The sequence below is a fragment of the Hypomesus transpacificus genome, chromosome 18, assembly GCF_021917145.1.
Source record: "Hypomesus transpacificus isolate Combined female chromosome 18, fHypTra1, whole genome shotgun sequence".
Lineage (NCBI taxonomy): Eukaryota > Metazoa > Chordata > Actinopteri > Osmeriformes > Osmeridae > Hypomesus > Hypomesus transpacificus.
The window spans coordinates 11909967-11927531 of record NC_061077.1 but is presented as its reverse complement, the minus strand read 5'-3'; the positions used below and the strand labels follow the sequence as shown (position 1 = coordinate 11927531).

At 46.2% G+C, this 17565-nt stretch overlaps 3 protein-coding genes and 1 long non-coding RNA gene across 7 annotated transcripts; 1 reads left to right on the top strand and 3 right to left on the bottom strand.

The window, feature by feature from the left end:
- Positions 1-2453: 2453 nt before the first annotated feature.
- c18h4orf48 (chromosome 18 C4orf48 homolog) lies at positions 2454-4913 on the bottom strand. Of its 4 annotated transcripts, none has more exons than XM_047040597.1 (4): positions 4895-4913; positions 3972-4088; positions 3623-3711; positions 2454-3430 (listed from the first exon to the last, which is right to left on the bottom strand). In XM_047040597.1, the coding sequence occupies exons 2-4, from the start codon at positions 4078-4080 to the stop codon at positions 3359-3361; spliced, it is 270 nt and encodes an 89-aa protein (XP_046896553.1). In that variant the 5' UTR covers positions 4081-4088; positions 4895-4913; the 3' UTR covers positions 2454-3358. The 4 variants fall into 4 exon arrangements, with proteins under 4 accessions (XP_046896553.1, XP_046896552.1, XP_046896549.1 ...); XM_047040596.1 differs by lacking the exon at positions 4895-4913 and adding an exon at positions 4823-4843; XM_047040593.1 differs by lacking the exon at positions 4895-4913 and adding an exon at positions 4364-4768.
- nelfa (negative elongation factor complex member A) lies at positions 4895-11915 on the top strand. The gene is made up of 11 exons (XM_047040589.1): positions 4895-5121; positions 6095-6266; positions 6626-6787; positions 7123-7212; positions 7369-7496; positions 9336-9405; positions 9536-9627; positions 9738-9849; positions 10076-10383; positions 10641-10740; positions 11119-11915. The coding sequence occupies exons 1-11, from the start codon at positions 4912-4914 to the stop codon at positions 11301-11303; spliced, it is 1629 nt and encodes a 542-aa protein (XP_046896545.1). The 5' UTR covers positions 4895-4911; the 3' UTR covers positions 11304-11915.
- LOC124480921 lies at positions 5043-6065 on the bottom strand. Its single transcript, XR_006957591.1, has 2 exons — positions 5591-6065; positions 5043-5171 (listed from the first exon to the last, which is right to left on the bottom strand). It is a non-coding gene; the product is annotated as an uncharacterized LOC124480921 (long non-coding RNA).
- faah2b (fatty acid amide hydrolase 2b) lies at positions 11707-16954 on the bottom strand. The gene is made up of 11 exons (XM_047040590.1): positions 16691-16954; positions 16166-16248; positions 15663-15799; positions 15130-15339; positions 14716-14835; positions 14250-14385; positions 13965-14082; positions 13666-13785; positions 13271-13382; positions 12937-13122; positions 11707-12677 (listed from the first exon to the last, which is right to left on the bottom strand). Exons 1-11 carry the CDS (start codon positions 16874-16876, stop codon positions 12502-12504), a joined length of 1584 nt encoding a protein of 527 aa, XP_046896546.1. The 5' UTR covers positions 16877-16954; the 3' UTR covers positions 11707-12501.
- Between the last annotated feature and the right edge of the window lie 611 nt (positions 16955-17565).

Here is a 17565-nt window from a genome sequence, read left to right as displayed (position 1 = left end):
GTCCCGCTATTTTCCCTGCAGCCAAAAATGACCATTGCGCAGCTCAGCTTTTCGGGGGGTCGTGAAAATAGACACTTGATTAAAATGCGCTGGATTTGATGTTTGATAGCATATCTGAATCAAATAGTATTTGAGTTTGTTAGTTTTTCGAAGCTGCAGTTGTTTGCATCTCGTAACATTAAACTTCCATTTCAGGAATTGGTTTTTAAGTTCAAAGGATAAGCAGAGTGAAGAGTTGAAATATTTGAGGAATTGAGAAACAGTATAGCGTTAGATCATAGGCATTCACATGCACACATTCATGACAATCCCCTATCTCCCTCTCGTGGCCACAGCTATGGGACCGTAAAGACGGTTGTAGAGTTGAGTCACACAATAAAGTAAGTTTTTAACTGGAACAGGAGACAGTTTTGTTCACTTCTTCCCCATTGTTAGTAGACTAGTTTTACCCGTTGTGTAAAGGAAGAGCCTGGACCATAATCCTGTATCAACTATACTTCAAAAGCCATTCATAATCTTGACTGTTTAAAGCAATAATAAATGATCAGCGTGCAGTGACGAACATTATAGATTTTTCTATGGTATCTGTGAATCACACATCAGCCAATAGTAAAGCTGCTACTATTAAACACCGTGTCATTCAGTAAGCTTCGGGGGTGACTCAGCGGGAGACCTCGGCTTGTAAACATACGCGAAACAAAACATGTTCTTCTGAATTTTGTTTGTGGATATGGGGTTAAGCATTTTAACATGTGGTGTGTTTAGCATACCGAAATGAAAATAAAGTTCAACAAGAAGGAAAATGAAAAATACCATCATACATTATGATAAATAATAATTGATATTTATATTTTATTCATTCTATGACAGTCTATACATTATATTCTATTATTTTATGACCAATCTGGCCTAAAGCATGTATGTGTGTGTGTTGGGAAAACGGGGTGGATGTAATTTGCCTGTTGAGTCCAGAGGGGCGATAATGAAACTTAAGGACTCAACACAAAGCAACAGAAATGGGGCTGATGCCACCCTCGTCATAGCAACGGTGGGAGCGGTAGCGTGCCCTGTCCTTGGTCCTGAATCTTTGGCCCAACGCATTGGAATCTGGGACCTTTGGATCTGCAGTCAAATGCTCTACCACTGAGCTATACCCATATCCAGGTGCAGATCATATTTAATTTGTCAAATGAATCAGGAACCATTTCCTCCTATCCGTGTTACAGGGCATATTTAGCTGGAGGAACTATAAATAGGCAAGATTATTGAACATCTGTCTTACCCTGCCTACAGAAGATATAGGAGTACATGGATCTTATTGGATGGTGTCTTGCCTGTGTCCATGCTAATGAACTTCAAACAGTAACAACTGTGCTTTTCTTTCTCAGGGAAGATGAAAAGAAGGGATGAAAGGAAGATATTCCATCCTGCTGAGATATGGACATATTTTCTGTTTGGGTGATTCAGCAGAACAGGAACCTTCTTCTCAGTGTTTCATTAAAGATTCCCTCACTAAGACCTTCTGGAATCTTCTCCTCCCCCTGCCAGGCAAGACACTCTTCAGCCACTTTCGTTTATCCCTCCTCGCCCTGTCCAGATATCGGTCTTGGGTCCATCCAAATCCCACCACCTCCAAAACATTATGAAGTGCGCTTTTTGATTGTGCAGGTAGGTGGTGTTTTTTGTTGTTGTTTTTTTTTACTGATGACTAAGTTCAATTGAAATGACCTCATTTACTCCTGACTTTGCCTGGCTAGAGGGATGACAGCTGTCAGGTTTGTCTTCTTCCTGTCCACTGAAGCAGAACAGGAAGCTGGAAAGAAAAAAATAGGAAGCTTCCTAGCCGGCCTGACCAGCACACATCCCTGATTTCTGTTTGCCGGTGGTGTAGTTATTTATTTCCTACTTGCTCTGCAGAGCCTCCCGATCCACTGCAGTCTGCACCCCAGCGACCTTGTTGGGAGTCTTGGCTTGATTTAGGAGTCTCCATGGTGGTCACGGAAAGAACTGCACCAGATTGTGTAGGAGGTAATCCCCATTATGAATAATGCGATTTCAGGTTAAAGATATCAGTGAATGAAACCAGGCTCTGTGCAGGACATCTTGAAGAGGTTTAAATTGATTGCATTCATTGTTGGACACTGAAGGGATTTTATTTCATTTCAAACAATGACTAGACCAACGATAAAATATACCTTTTATTAAAGGTACTACCGGTAAGTTTAATAGGGCTCCAGAACTCTGAGTTCACACATACCCAAAGCATCACCCCTTATCTTGTGGTTGTTTTGCTTGAGTCATGGAAACAGTAACACTATTCCCTGTATTAAAAGAAAGCTACTATTGGCTGACAGATCATGTGAAACTAAACAGGCAAAAACAGATAACTTTCCTGATTGATCGACAGTAATTCATGTTTAGCCCATTCCATAATATACCACAAAATACAGACAAATGGAACAATAACTTTAATGACCGTCAAACAGTTTGCCTCTACAAGCATTTTCACATATAAAGTAGGAGGCTACTTCTTAACAAGCAACAAGAAAAATACCAAAGTGATCAGCCATTAAGTACATGTTGCTACACATCTGACTATCCCACCCCTATCTATCAAACCCCCTTTTATTTATAGTGCTTCATATGAATCTATGTCTCTTTAATGAATCTATCTGTATTATAGGTCATGCAGACCGGAGACAAAATAGACTTCCTGCCTGCTGTGGGTACAAGACAATGTGCATGCGCCTACAATTTGCCTAAGACTAGGGTGCTGCATGCAAATAAAATTCAGCCCTACAGAGAATCCTACAAGCACTCTATATTCTAAACCTTACAATTCTGAAGACGTAAGATGGTGTATTTTAAGCTTTACGACTACAGCTTTGTGTACTTCAGTGATCTCTAGAAACCCCTGCAACACTCTTAATAAGTATGCTTATTTGTCCTACTTAATAGGATTTCTAAACAATGATATGAAACATGATGTGAAGTCAAACAGTTAAAAAGGTGCATCTTATTTCTTAACCTCTTTTTTACAACATTGAACAGCGGTGAGATTTTGTCAATATAAAAACATGACATACATAGACTTCATCTCTACAACTGGGTGAATGGCGGTTGGTCAGACTCTTCTAGTGTTGTTATATTCACATTAAGCCACTGCAATATCTAAAGTTATATTTGAACAGAAACAATAAAGTGCCTATGTTCACAATTTAGAAAGAATTACGAAATACATCATATTTCATGTGAAGTACGAGTCATGTGGTGATAAAGAACCTTGAAGGGTGAGACCTGGAGAGGCAAAGGTACCGACAGAAACACATACACACACATACACACTTACACACACAGCTCAGCGCAGGGAGTTTGTGGGCATACAATCACATAGGGCCTTCCTTTCAGCTCGTAGTACTAGAGTCTCCGTCTGGGGGGGAGGGAGAGAGAGAGAGATAGAAATAAATAAATAAAGAAGGGGGAGAAAGAGAGAGGACAAGACACAGAGAGAAACATTATTTGTCCAACTTTCAGCTTAGACAGAGGTAATAAAGCGATTGACTGTGTGTATACACATGTGAGATGATGTCCTATAAAATAAAGTGCTGCATTTATCACTTACCCTGGCATCCAGGTTAAAAGCAGTCTTCTTCAGGTCTTGCAGGGCCCTCTGCATGAATTCAAATGCATGACAGTCCACACAGGGTCGGCCTAAAGCGAACACGTCATCATAAACATTGTTATATGTGTACAAAACGGACAACTGCAAACGCCCATGAAATGTGACACATCACTGTTCAGTTTATTTTGTGACGCCTTGATATCACATAGGCCTACATATCTTAACCAACTCCTGAATTGTATCAAAATCGGATTATGCTGCGTTATCTTAGAGTAGGCTATTTGGATTGGTTTCTCTTTTTTTCCCCAATAAATTCACAAGGCCAGACGAAGGCCTAAAATGTACTTACTCTCGGCAGGTATAACGGTCCCCGTCTCCTCGGCATTGCTTGCCCTATAACAGAGAAGCTGGACCGCTAGAAGAAGCATAGTCGCTTGCAAATAGCCGATCGATGCCATATTGATGCCTGCGGACACAAAGCATTGTTATTCAGACATGTTAAGCGAATTATTGTTTCAGAATACGTATATCAACATCATCTGAATGTATTCTAGTAAAAAATGCGAACATCTAAACAAAGCAACGGCAATGTTATGGTCTGCTGTTATCAAAGACAACATTTCGGTTAAAGACAACAAGTCGTTAGGTACGTAAAGATGACACATACTTGATAAATGAAGACAGGCTACTAACAATCTTTTACAATATTTTAAGGAGAACAAAAACTGGTCGGATGCACACCTCCGGAGAATTCCGTATCACTTGCCGTAAGGCGCATGCGTAAATTTGAGACCAATCGTTTCTTCCTTAAAAAATCCCGTAATCATTATGAGAAAATATTTTAGAAATGACAATGGAAGTGATTGCAATTCTTGCAAGTGCACTAGTTTCATCAGCAGTTTTGGAAAACAAATTAAACATCCATATTGATAACTAAAGGTTGCATTGACAGCTCATTTTCCTTCACATTGACCCTCTGAGGCAGTCTATCCCCACCAAAAAAAACCCAGTCCAGCTAAAGACACGACTTTTTCACAACTTCAATAAAATATATTCATTCAGACAGTTATGTCTGGCACACTGTCCTGTCGAATGTGCAGCATGTATATGCATTAATGATCATTGAGGGATATATTATAACAACTCCGAGTGAATTTATGGTTTATGTTAGATTAAATGTTGAATTATTTCATCTCTCACATCAGTAGTTTGTGGGTGGGTCTTGCCCCTGCTATGTTTTCTTAGGTAGCCTGTTAAAATGCCCGAACTCACAACACTTCTTTTCCAAGATGGCGTCGATGAAGGATAGCGACACCGGCCTGTGGCTTCATAATAAACTAGGTTCAACGGACGAACTGTGGGCACCTTCTAGTATTGCTTCACTCCTCACCGTATCAGTTATCGACAATATACGTTTATGTTTTTCGAGTTTATCGCCTCCGGTGAAGCTAAAACTCTTGCTTGGGATGCTGCATCTCCCGAGGCGGACTGTTGATGAGGTGGGTTTCTGACTGACGCTATGCTGGTCGAGCGCTAGCAGTGTAGCGAGCTGTGAAATGATATAATAAAGTTGTATGACTTGTTTCCAAAGACAGAAAGAACACGAATGACTTACACTGACATTGCCCATTGAAACACGGCGTAAGGTTATATTAAAATATGCGCAGACGTCTATAAGTTTATAGCACATCTGCCATCTCTGACTTGCTAGGCTAGCTAGCTAATACGATCTAATCATAATCTATTAGCAATCTATGAACAGCAACAGACTAGTTTGTATTACTGTTTACTGGCTAACCCAGCTAGGCTATTTAACTAGCTGGATCCGCATCTTGAACTTGCTGTATTCTCTTTGTTAATTATTGTAGTTAAAGGCTATTTGATTAGCCAGCTAGCTGTTAAATGTCCTTGTTTACCTGGTCGTATATTATTAGCAAACAAGTTAAATTAATTAGCTAGCTAACTAACCGTCGATTAAGGCATTCGTTCGCAAGCTTGCAAAGTATTAGCTAGCAAAGTTAGTTAGCTGCTATAGCTTGCCGCTTGTAAGGAAAGCGTAGTTTAACATTACGTTCTTGTTATCAAACATGCAGAACCTTGCTAGGCTAGCATGCTTGCGGTGTGTTGGCTAGTTTACCAACCCATGCTGTCTTACGGAGGGCGTAGCTAGCCTAACTACAAAGTTGTCACACCGAAAGTTTGATACTCAGCAGTGACTGAATTGTCTTGACTTGAGTGGTTAACTTAATTTCTTGCTGTACATTTAAATAATTAAATAGAATGTCACGTCAGTGTCAACGATTCAGACATAATCTGCCTCCCATTAATAACGCATATGTTTGGCGCGTACTTCAGCGTTAAACCACCAACATTTTTGAATGATAAAAAAACAAATCTTGTTCCTTCCGTAATAATGCGGGTAGTTTTTGCCTCTCTCAGTGCAACTAACAATTCTGATTCCTGTCTCCGTAGATGAAGGAAGCCCTGTCAGAGATCATCCAGCTGGCCACGGTGGACTCTGAGCCGTGGGTCTTGATGGTGGCAGACATTCTTAAGTCCTTCCCGGAAACAGGCTCCCTCAACTTGGACTTGGAGGAGCAGAACCCCAACGTGCAGGACATCCTGGGGGAACTCCGAGAGAAAGGTCAGGGGTCATTAAATGGTTTTAGTGTTAGACTAAAAGTCTCTTAGATTAGATCAACATTTAATGTTTTTTTTTCTTCTGATTGTCTTTGCAGTCACAGCAGTATTATATGCATGTAACAGCAAGCATGACTTCATGTTTTGCTGTATGTGTGTCCGGATGATAGCTCGGACATGCCTCTACTTTCTTTGCAGTGTGCACTGACTCAGATAAAGAAAATATAAATGCATAAGTTCAAAATGACACCTGTTGCTGTCGTCCACTTATTCACCCCTCTTACCTGTCCCTCTACCCCTCTCTCTCCCCCCACTACCCCTCTCTCTCCCCCCTCTACCCCTCTCTCTCCCCCTCGGCTGCAGTGAGTGAGTGTGAGGCGTCGGTCATGTTGCCCCTGGAGTGCCAGTACCTGAACAAGAGTGCCCTGACCACCCTGGTGGGCCCCCTCACCCCGCCTGTCAAACACTTCCAGCTGAAGAGAAAGCCCAAGAGCGCCACCCTCAGGGCAGAGCTGCTACAGAAATGTAAAACCCCGCCCCCCTCCTCTGCTCGTAACACTCCTCCACTGTCCTCCATCTTTGGGGCGGCACAAACGCCGCATTCCTGTCAGAACAGCGAGCTTTTGAACGAGAGGTAGAAGCCACATGGCGGTTGGCACCTTAGTTGTTTAATATTGGTTTACCAAGAAAGCCTCAAGCTTTATTAATCCAGTCCCACGACCTATATATTGAATTTATTGGGGGGGAAAAGTTTAGAACACGCAAAGCGTTGCTGCAGAACCAGTGTGTGCTGTATTGGTGGTGTGTGAGGCTCTTCCATGTTGGAGTCCTGTTCAGATCTGGTCTCTTCCTGTCTGCAGCCACAGAAACTGCTCAGCAGCTCAAGAAGACGGCTGGAGTGCCTTTCCACGCCAAAGGTCGAGGTCTGGTTAAGAAGTTAGACACCACCAGTGAGTCTGACACGCACAAGTTAAACACACACATGCACATGCAGCAAAACACACACAATCATATACACACACACACATCAAAATGGAGGAACTCACTAAGTTGAACATGTCTGTATCGATAACTTGAGATTTTAAAAACGCCCGTTTCTTTTCCAGCGCCCCTCAAGGGTATCCCCAAAGCCCCCTTCCGCAGCCCCACCACCCCCAGCATGTTCAGCCCCCCCAGCAACCGCACCCCCATCGCCCCTGCACGCACTCCACTGCGCAAGGAGAGGGGCGTCAAGGTAACCATGGCTCCGTCACGTTCTGCTCTGTCGTTGCCCAACATAGCTATTCGGGTTTCCCAGGGCGTCCGTGCGCTGCACGTTCTAATGTGAAGACCATTTTCACCCCCTGTCGGACGATATATCAACCCTGCTGGACAAGACAGGTTATTCCTCAAATGTATACAGGTCCTTCTCAAAAAATTAGCATATTGTGATAAAGTTCATTATTTTCCATAATGTAATGATAAAAATTAAACTTTCATATATTTTAGATTCATTGCACACCAACTGAAATATTTCAGGTCTTTTATTGTTTTAATACTGATGATTTTGGCATACAGCTCATGAAAACCCCAAATTCTCTAAAAAAAAATTTTTTTTCTCTAAAAAATCTAAAAAAATTAGCATATCATGAAAAGGGTCTCTAAACGAGCTATTAACATAATCATCTGAATTAACTAATTAACTCTAAACACCTGCAAAAGATTCCTGAGGCTTTTAAAAACTCCCAGCCTGTTTCATTACTCAAAACCGCAATCATGGGTAAGACTGCCGACCTGACTGCTGTCCAGAAGGCCATCATTGACACCCTCAAGCAAGAGGGTAAGACACAGAAAGAAATTTCTGAACAAATAGGCTGTTCCCAGAGTGCTGTATCAAGGCACCTCAGTGGGAAGTCTGTGGGAAGGAAAAAGTGTGGCAAAAAACGCTGCACAACGAGAAGAGGTGACCGGACCCTGAGGAAGATTGTGGAGAAGGACCGATTCCAGACCTTGGGGGACCTGCGGAAGCAGTGGACTGAGTCTGGAGTAGAAACATCCAGAGCCACCGTGCACAGGCGTGTGCAGGAAATGGGCTACAGGTGCCGCATTCCCCAGGTCAAGCCACTTTTGAACCAGAAACAGCGGCAGAAGCGCCTGACCTGGGCTACAGAGAAGCAGCACTGGACTGTTGCTCAGTGGTCCAAAGTACTTTTTTCGGATGAAAGCAAATGTTGCATATCATTCGGAAATCAAGGTGCCAGAGTCTGGAGGAAGACTGGGGAGAAGGAAATGCCAAAATGCCTGAAGTCCAGTGTCAAGTACCCACAGTCAGTGATGGTCTGGGGTGCCATGTCAGCTGCTGGTGTTGGTCCACTGTGTTTTATCAAGGGCAGGGTCAATGCAGCTAGCTATCAGGAGATTTTGGAGCACTTCATGCTTCCATCTGCTGAAAAGCTTTATGGAGATGAAGATTTCATTTTTTCAGCACGACATGGCACCTGCTCACAGTGCCAAAACCACTGGTAAATGGTTTACTGACCATGGTATTACTGTGCTCAATTGGCCTGCCAACTCTCCTGACCTGAACCCCATAGAGAATCTGTGGGATATTGTGAAGAGAAAGTTGAGAGACGCAAGACCCAACACGCTGGCTAAGCTTAAGGCCGCTATCGAAGCATCCTGGGCCTCCATAACACCTCAGCAGTGCCACAGGCTGATTGCCTCCATGCCACGCCGCATTGAAGCAGTCATTTCTGCAAAAGGATTCCCGACCAAGTATTGAGTGCATAACTGAACATAATTATTTGAAGGTTGACTTTTTTTGTATTAAAAACACTTCTTTTATTGGTCGGATGAAATATGCTAATTCTTTGAGATAGGAATTTGGGGTTTTCATGAGCTGTATGCCAAAATCATCAGTATTAAAACAATAAAAGACCTGAAATATTTCAGTTGGTGTGCAATGAATCTAAAATATATGAAAGTTTAATTTTTATCATTACATTATGGAAAATAATGAACTTTATCACAATATGCTAATTTTTTGAGAAGGACCTGTATTTATGCAAACTTTATTGACTTTACTTGCCTCCAGTTGTTGGATATCTCAGAGCTGGACATGGTTGGAGCTGGCAGAGAAGCAAAGAGGAGAAGAAAGACTCTAGGTAAAGGACAGTTTTTTTCTCTACCTCCACTATCTCTGTGTTTCTATCCCCCCTGTGGCTTCTGCTGTTGATGCGTACAGCAGGTGTTCAGCAGGTGCTCAGTGTGTGTGTGTGCTGGTCTCTCCTACAGAGACAGAGGCCGGGGAGAAGGCAGCTAAAGAGGAAGCGGCGGTGGTGGAGAACGCTACTCCAGACTATGCTGCTGGTCTGGTCTCTACGCAGGTATACACACTTCATGTCTCCCACTGTCTCTCTTTGTCTTTCCCCTCCTCTCTCCCACTCTCTCTCTCGTTCACAGAAGCACATTCTCATATGCCTTTTGTGTGTTGCAGAAACTGGGGGCGTTGAACAACGAGAGTGCCCTGCCCTCCACCAGCTACCTGCCTGCCACACCCAGCATGGTCCCCTCCTCCTCTTACATTCCCAGCTCAGAGGCACAGCCAGGTGAGGGGGACCAGTGTGTGTGTGTGTGTGTGTCATAGCTCTCGGAATACAAAAGGATAAGATTCTTCGTAGGGCTGTGTTCTGGGTGGTTCCCTAGGCCAGTGGTTCTCAATCTTGGTCCTCGGTACCCCCTAGGCCATGTTGCCCCCATTTCCTTATGGTTTGTGACATGTTGTTTGTCGGCTGGTTTCATGGCGGTCTCCTTCGTTGCTCCCTCCCCCCACAGCCAACGCGGGCGGGTCAGGCCGCGACGCCCTCCAGCTGGGCCGGCAGCCCGAGGAGTCGGCCACGCCCGGCGCGGGCACAGCCACCCTCCCCACCCAGTTCAAGCAGCGGACGCCCATGTACAACGCCAGCACGGCCAGCCCAGCCGCGCCCACCTCCCCCAGCACGCCGACCAGTACGCCGGCCAGCAACGGCCCCCCTGCGGCCGCTACCGCCGCCCAGCCAGAGACCCCCGCCCAGCACCCCAGCACGCCGCAGCCCACGCCCACGCCTCCGCAGCCCCAACCCAAGAAGAACCTGTCGCTCACGGTGGGTCCCCCTCCGCTCGCTGTGACTGCATGTCTCTCTCGGCTGGAACGAACGACCCACATGCGGACGTCGTTTAGTCATTTGAGCTGCTGTGAAGCTCACCCCTTCATGGCTAACCACCCCCAAGTGGCTCTCAGTAGAGGCCGGTTCTGCTGATGAATACGGAACCCCCCCCCCCCCCCCCCCCCCCCCTCTCTCTCATACCATGTCTCTGTCTCTCTGTCTGTCTGCATGTGCGTGTGGTTTTACCCCTCCAGAGAGATCAGATGTACGCGGCCCAGGAGATGTTCAAGACGGCCAACAAGGTGACGAGGCCAGAGAAGGCCCTTATCCTGGGCTTCATGGCTGGATCCAGAGGTACGACACACAGGCCGGCTCGGTGGAGCTCCCTGCGGCCTGGGTGCTGAGAACTTTAGTGGGAAAAGTATTAAGTAACAAAATTGACCTAGCGTATGACCTTGGGTAACTCATAGCGACTTGGGTGGGGGTCACTCGTAATAAATGGAGGGTTAGATGGCTGAGCGGTTAGGGAATTGGGCTGTTAATCAGAATGTTGCCGGTTCGATTCCCGGTTGTGCGAAATGACGTTGTGCCCTTGGGTAAGGCACTTCACCCTACTTCCCTCGGGGGAGAATGTCCCTGTACTTACTGTAAGTCGCTCCGGATAAGAGCGTCTGCTAAATGACTAAATGTAAATGACACTCACAACCCATCCTCCCCCCCTCCCCTCCCCAGAGAACCCATGCCCGGAGCAGGGTGACATCATCCAGATCAAGCTGAGCGAGCACACGGAGGTCCTGCCCAAGGCGGACGGCACAGGCAGCACCACCATGCTGGTGGACACGGTGTTCGAGATGAACTACACCACAGGCCAGTGGACCCGGCTCAAGAAATACAAACCCATCACCAACGCATCCTGAGAACAGGGGACTTGGGACTTACTACACATGCGCACACACACGTTCATGCACATACATGCTCACTGACACGCATTCTTTCAACTCTGTATGTACATTGTGTACACACACACATACACACACACGTGGGCCAAATCCAGCTCTTGAGAAGCTGTGGGACTTGTAGTTCTTTGGACTTGTAGTTCTTTGGACTTTTAGTTCTTTGGACTTGTAGTTCTTTGTGCCTCTGCGTTGCCAAAAGGCAGAGTCCTTCAAGACTACCAAAACTCTCTTCTTTATTTTCCTCGTTTGTTTGTTGTTGTTGTTTTTTGACATCCCCGTCAGATTTCTGAATGTTTGTGGTGAAAGGGAGGGGGGGGGAAGGTTCCGACTGGGAGAAGAGCATTTTGTTCTCCTCTTCCTCCCGCGACTTCCCCCCCCGTAGACACCCTGGTCCTATCGTCATGCGTTATCCCACTGAGCTGTGTTTGGTGTTAACACAGCAAAGTTAAAGACTGCCTGTTATTCAATGCGAGATTGTTTAAATGTGGCGTTTTAGCAGCTCCTTCCTCCTACTTGTCAAGAAAACCAGAAATGGATGGTGTGGACACATTAAAATGATGAACGTCAAAAGTATGATGGGGGAGTGACTATCATGATTTTTTCTAACGCTGTCCAGTTCTGTTTTGGGAATGTTCCAGAATGTTTTTAAAGTAATCCTTCCATCAAGAAGGCAAGGAAATAAAACGTGACGAGACTGAAAAGTGCTTCCTGACTTTGCTGCCTCTCCCTCAGATAACCCGTCTGAGTCAGGATAAGTTTCCGTATAAATTAGTCCCACAGATTTGCTTTAAAAGCAAGGTTTATGAAATTGACCTTTTTTCAAGTTATTTAAATTTTTTTTTTTAAAGCAGAACTGCAGATAATACGTTCCATGTATCATTTACTGATAGTATTTCAGGAAGAAATGGTACAAAATGTAGTCATGTCATGCAAAAATATTTTATTTGTTGTGTGCATAAAGGCAACTATACTGAAACTGCCACGTGTTGATGCTGAATCCCCCGACCACTAGACTGGTCATGCCCAGCCAGCAGTCAGGTGTGTACCAGCATGCCACTTGAATTCCTTCTGAATCAAAGGGATTTTAATTGAAAATAAATAGGCATGGTTTTGTCTCCAGCCAGGCCAGGGAAGAGGTCTGGCGTGGGGTGTCGTGGGCTCAAGAGGCACCGGGGTCCCTCCAGCCCCCAAAGGCCTTCTCCAGATACAGGGCCATGGCCAGGGGCAGATGGTCTCGACTCTTCCCAGCCACCAGCTGCACTCCCAGGGGGAGGCCCTCCTCACTCAGCCCCAAAGGACACTGGGTCACGGGGAGGCCCAAGATGTTCAGGATGCCTGGAGAGGTAAGAGGGGAGGGGGGGGGGGGAGTGGTATCCGGGTTTACATTTAGTCATTTAGCAGACACTTATCCAGTAAGTATAGGGACATTTCCCTGAGTGAAGTAAGGTGAAGTGCCGTGCCCAGGGACACAATGTCATATGGCACGGGAATCGAACCGATAACCTTCTGATTGGTAGCCCGATGCATTGGACACACCATCCATCGACCTGCGTTAGCTACATTCACTGTGTCATCCTCCCTGCTCCTGTCTCACCAGTGTAGGAGAAGTTGAAGGGGGTGAAGAGAGGGTGGTGGTGTTTGGGGGCCAGGTGGGGGTGGCTGGGGTAGAGCAGCACCCCATCCTCCCCCAGGAGCTCCTCCACCTCCTGCTGGAGCCGCTCCTTCAGCTGGAGGACCAACGGAGACGCTTTGGAGTTGGTCATCTCGATCAGAACCAGGCCTGGAAACACACACGATGACGGACGGACGTCAACACACACACACACACACAGAGAGACGTCTGCACTGGTAGTGGGCCCACACACCCTGAAGGGGACGGCAGTGAGGCTCACGTGTCAATTGTCATTTATTAATTCGTGGGATGTTACCAACGGCAGCCATGGTGTGAGACGACCTTCCCACCGTCCACTTCAGCAGTTCCCACACGGGCCTCACTGGCTTCCCCGGCTCCCCCAGCAGCTCCGCAAAGGGTTGGGGAGGCTGACAACACACACACACACGTGTAACTAGCATGTCATAAACAAGGTTCACATCTTGACCAATTTGCTCCACCACACCCCATACTTTAACTCTCCAGTCACAACAGCTGTTACTGCTATACTGACATACCTATAGTCTGCCTGAGCTCAAAAGCAATAGACACATGCAGGTGACCTAGTCTTATTCTCCACTCTCATCCATACGGTAGCTAACATAACATCCATGATTCTAGGATGACGTCCTTCCTCATCCATGGTGGTGGAGTCGGAGGTTGGAGCCCCACCTTGCCCTCGTGGTCAGGCAGGTTCATGAAGGTGTTCCAGATCTGGAAGGAGTACTTGAGGCCGTCCAGTCGCACCTCCTGAACCCTGACCCCCAGGTCGGTCTCCAGGTACTCCACCACCTGGACAGATTTCCTTACATTTACATTTAATCATTTAGCCAACGCTCTTATCCAGAGCGACTTACAGTAATTACAGGGACATGAGAAGCAGGACCAAGAATTACAATGTACACTTGCTTGTTACAAGTGGCAAATTGTGTGTGTGTGTGTGAGAGAGTGAGAGTGAGAGAGAGACTCCCCTTTCTCTGGGCGTGAATGAGCTGTTGGTCCACTGGAGACACCAGAAGAGAACCACCATCGTGAGGGATGGTGATGATCCTCAGTTTCCTCAGGTCCACCTCCGTGGACAGGGACAGCCTGGACACACACACACAGCGGTGTGACGCATCCGTCTAATCTCACTCATTCTCTTTCTACTGTTACACCACAACCTCACAGAGTATTTCACGTAGACTTAGCATCCCTAATACAAATGTCTCTGGTCTATTCTCCGAGCAGAGAACACAGTAGATGTGTGTGTGTACTTGTGAATGTTGGGCCCAGCCATGATCCTGAGCATGGGCAGTAGATCCTCAGCATAGCGACACATGGGCCCCGTGCTGAGGTAGTCGTCGTGAAGACCAGAGGACGGAGGGTACTGGTGCTCATTAGAAACCACCCCTGGATAAACCACACATTTTTTGTCAGCATGTATCAACTTTTTATTTTGTTTTTACTTTCTTCATTGCACCAGAGAAATGTCACCTCCACAGGGAGGAACCAACACACTCGAACACCCACAGACAGGCTAACAGACACAGACAGGCTAACACCCACAGACAGGCTAACACCCACAGACAGGCTAATACACACAGACAGGCTAACACCCACAGACAGGCTAACACCCACAGACAGGCTAACACCCACAGACAGGCTAACACACACAGACAGGCTAACAGACACAGACAGGCTAACAACCACAGACAGGCTAACACACACGCGCAAGTTCACCTGGTGTTGTTTTATGGCCAAATACTCCATTGAAGAAGCAAGGCATGCGGATGCTCCCTCCGATGTCAGACCCCACCCCTATGACCGACCCGGCTCCTCCCAACAGACTGCCCTCTCCTCCTGGAGTGAGGGATGAAGAAAGGAGGGACACAACAGAGGGGAGAGACCAGCAGCATGGTGTGACCTGATGTGATCGTAAAATCCTTAAAATCAAAAAAAGGTACCAAGTCCTCAGAAACTTTCTGATTACTAGCCCGATTCCTTAACTGCTCAGCCACCTGACTCCCTCCACCTGACTCCCTCCACCTGACTCCCTCCACCTGACTCCCTCCACCTGACTCCCTCCACCTGACTCCCTCCACCTGACTCCCTCCACCTGACTCCCTAGTTAGTCAGACACGCCTCTTGACTCACCTGAGCTTCCCCCAGGTATCCTCTCCAGGTTGTAGGGGTTGTTGGTGATGCCGTAGAGGTGGTTGTGGGACTCCATCCACATGCACAGTTCGCTGGAGTTGGTCACGCCCAAGGGGATAGCCCCCGCCCTCTTCAGGTACGCCACGGGGGGTGAGTCCACCGACGCCAACACCCGCTGCCTCGACAACAAGCCACTGGAGTTGGGCATGCCTAGGGAAGGAGAGAAGGGAAGGAAATTAGGATAGAGGAAGGAAGGAATGTGAGACGGGTAGGGACAGAGAAAAAGAGCAGGAGAGAGGAAAGAAACAGAAGTAAAGGAAATGTACATTTATTAATTTAGCAGACGCTTTTATTCAAAGCGAAGAGCAAGAGTGTCAAAGAGCAAGAGTGTACCTCTAGGAAAGCAAGCTGTGAGGAGACAGTCAGTGTCTCTGATGGAGATGGGGAGATGATTCCACCATTGGAATGACGAATGTCGTGTGTGTACTTGTGTGTTTGCAGGAGTAATGGTCAGTGGTTACAGTGCACATTACCTTGCAAGGAGAAGGCCTCTTTGACACTAAGGGGGACCCCCAGCAGAGGTAGCTTGTCCTTCAGGACCTCCTCCCCCCCCCTCTCCTCCTCAACCAGCCTGTCTGCCTGGGCCGCCTCCTGCAGGGCAGCCGAGAACCTGGAGAGAGGGGGAGAGAGGAGGAAGGAGGGGGAGAGAGAGGGGGAGAGGGGGAGAGAGGAGGAAGGAGGGGGAGAGAGAAGGAAGGAGGGGGAGAGAGGAGGAAGGAGGGGGAGAGAGAAGGAAGGAGGGGGAGAGAGGAGGAAGGAGGGGGAGAGAGGAGGAAGGAGGGGGAGAGAGGAGGAAGGAGGGGGAGAGAGAGAAAGGTAAAGGTAAAGAAAGATACAAAGCAGAGTAGGAAGTATTGTAAGAGGTATGAAGAGAGAAAGATGAGAGAGGTAAGAGGTAACCTATTAAAAACAGGAGGAGAGGGAACTGTGATAGGGTGAAGAGCACGAGTAGAAGAGAGGTGCAACTTCTATTTACCTGTCCTTAACCATGGCATTGATCAAAGGGTTAACCTCCTGGATCCTGTCTATGTAGGCCTGTACTACCTCCACACTCAACACCTGCTCAGAGACCAAAACATAGTTAGTGTGTGTGCAAGATCAAGGAATCAAAAGGTTTTTATTTTACTTCTACACCAGGGCAGTCCAACCCTGTTCCTGGAGAACTACTCTCCTGTAGTATTTCCCGTCCAACACCAGCTGTAATGAACCCCATTCAGCTTGTCAAACTGCCACCAAGTCTGCTGGATAAGGGTCAGAGCAAAAACCTACAGGACGGTATCTCTTCAGGAACAGGCTTGGACAGCCCAAGTTTACATTGTCCATTGTTTTTCTGGCTATTGTAAAAAATAAATAAATAAAAACATACATACTATGGAGATTTAAAAAAAAATCTACACAGACGACGCATCTTATAGGATCATGTAGTTACCCACGGACACTGTAGCTAACGCCCAAATAACTGAGTGACGGACGAGAACAGAATATCACTTCATGAACTGACCTCTCTACGACGAATCTTCTCCGCGAGCTGCATCGCAGACATTGTCAATAAGGGATTGGTAACCGGTGGGAGTTTTCTAGGTTGACCGGACGGCCGCGGCGACAGTAACTTAAACATCACGAAAAGTACACCCATGCACGCTTCAAGTAACCATGCATTTATTCGCTCAAGAACGGTGAACGCCATTATATTCCTTTGCACTAGACTCGTAACAGGTGGATAGCAACAACTCGAAAATACACAGCCTATATGAGTTCACACCCCTTTTTGTAAACAGTTGTCAGCATGCACCAAGTTGCCGTCTTTAAATAGGTAGATTGACCGCTGGTGTCACATGGTAAAATTTGAACACGATCGGTCTTGACAGAGACCAATGTGTTTTGATAATTAGTTAATAGTTAACGTTTATATGGTTGTCCTGGGCGTGTACAGCTAAGAATTTACATTTGGTTTACCTTTGCTCGCTTATGTGTTTATGCAATACATGCGTATAGATATGAATATATTGGAAAGCATGTTTATCTCAATTTATGGTGTGGCTATGTGGTATGAGTAGGTATAGATTCATATTATTAGTCTAATCTTTTATAAACCTGTCCGGAACACTACTTTCTGACCTGCATAATATTCATATATTTTGTTAGTGTAAATTTACCTCTACTTATATTTAACACTAGGTGGCAGCATTGTTATGCATCGGACATCGGTGCGCCATCAGCAATAACTATCACGTAGGCCTCCAACCTCTGCAATGCAGGTCAGTTGGTTGGAAACATTGTATTGTATTTCCCTTACCATCAGCACATCCTTTTCTAAGGCATTTCTAACCAGTTGGTGAAACTTTCATCTTACAATTTTTACAAGATATGGCGAGT

Excerpts from the sequence above, each read along its gene's own strand:
- c18h4orf48 (XM_047040593.1), bottom strand. The coding sequence starts at position 4,400 with ATGCGCCTTACGGCAAGTGATACGGAATTCTCCGGAG. Across the intron at positions 4,089-4,363 it reads TGATACGGAATTCTCCGGAG|GCATCAATATGGCATCGATC; the intron begins GTGTGCATCCGA and ends TTGTGTCCGCAG. Across the intron at positions 3,712-3,971 it reads GACCGTTATACCTGCCGAGA|GCCGACCCTGTGTGGACTGT; the intron begins GTAAGTACATTT and ends TGTTCGCTTTAG.
- faah2b (XM_047040590.1), bottom strand. The coding sequence starts at position 16,876 with ATGGCGTTCACCGTTCTTGAGCGAATAAATGCATGGTTACTTGAAGCG. Across the intron at positions 16,249-16,690 it reads AGAAGATTCGTCGTAGAGAG|GTGTTGAGTGTGGAGGTAGT; the intron begins GTCAGTTCATGA and ends GTCTCTGAGCAG. Across the intron at positions 13,383-13,665 it reads TGCCTGACCACGAGGGCAAG|CCTCCCCAACCCTTTGCGGA; the intron begins GTGGGGCTCCAA and ends GTGTGTTGTCAG.
- nelfa (XM_047040589.1), top strand. The coding sequence starts at position 4,912 with ATGGCGTCGATGAAGGATAGCGACACCGGCCTGTGGCTTCATAATAAA. Across the intron at positions 5,122-6,094 it reads CGAGGCGGACTGTTGATGAG|ATGAAGGAAGCCCTGTCAGA; the intron begins GTGGGTTTCTGA and ends CTGTCTCCGTAG. Across the intron at positions 10,384-10,640 it reads AGAAGAACCTGTCGCTCACG|AGAGATCAGATGTACGCGGC; the intron begins GTGGGTCCCCCT and ends TTACCCCTCCAG.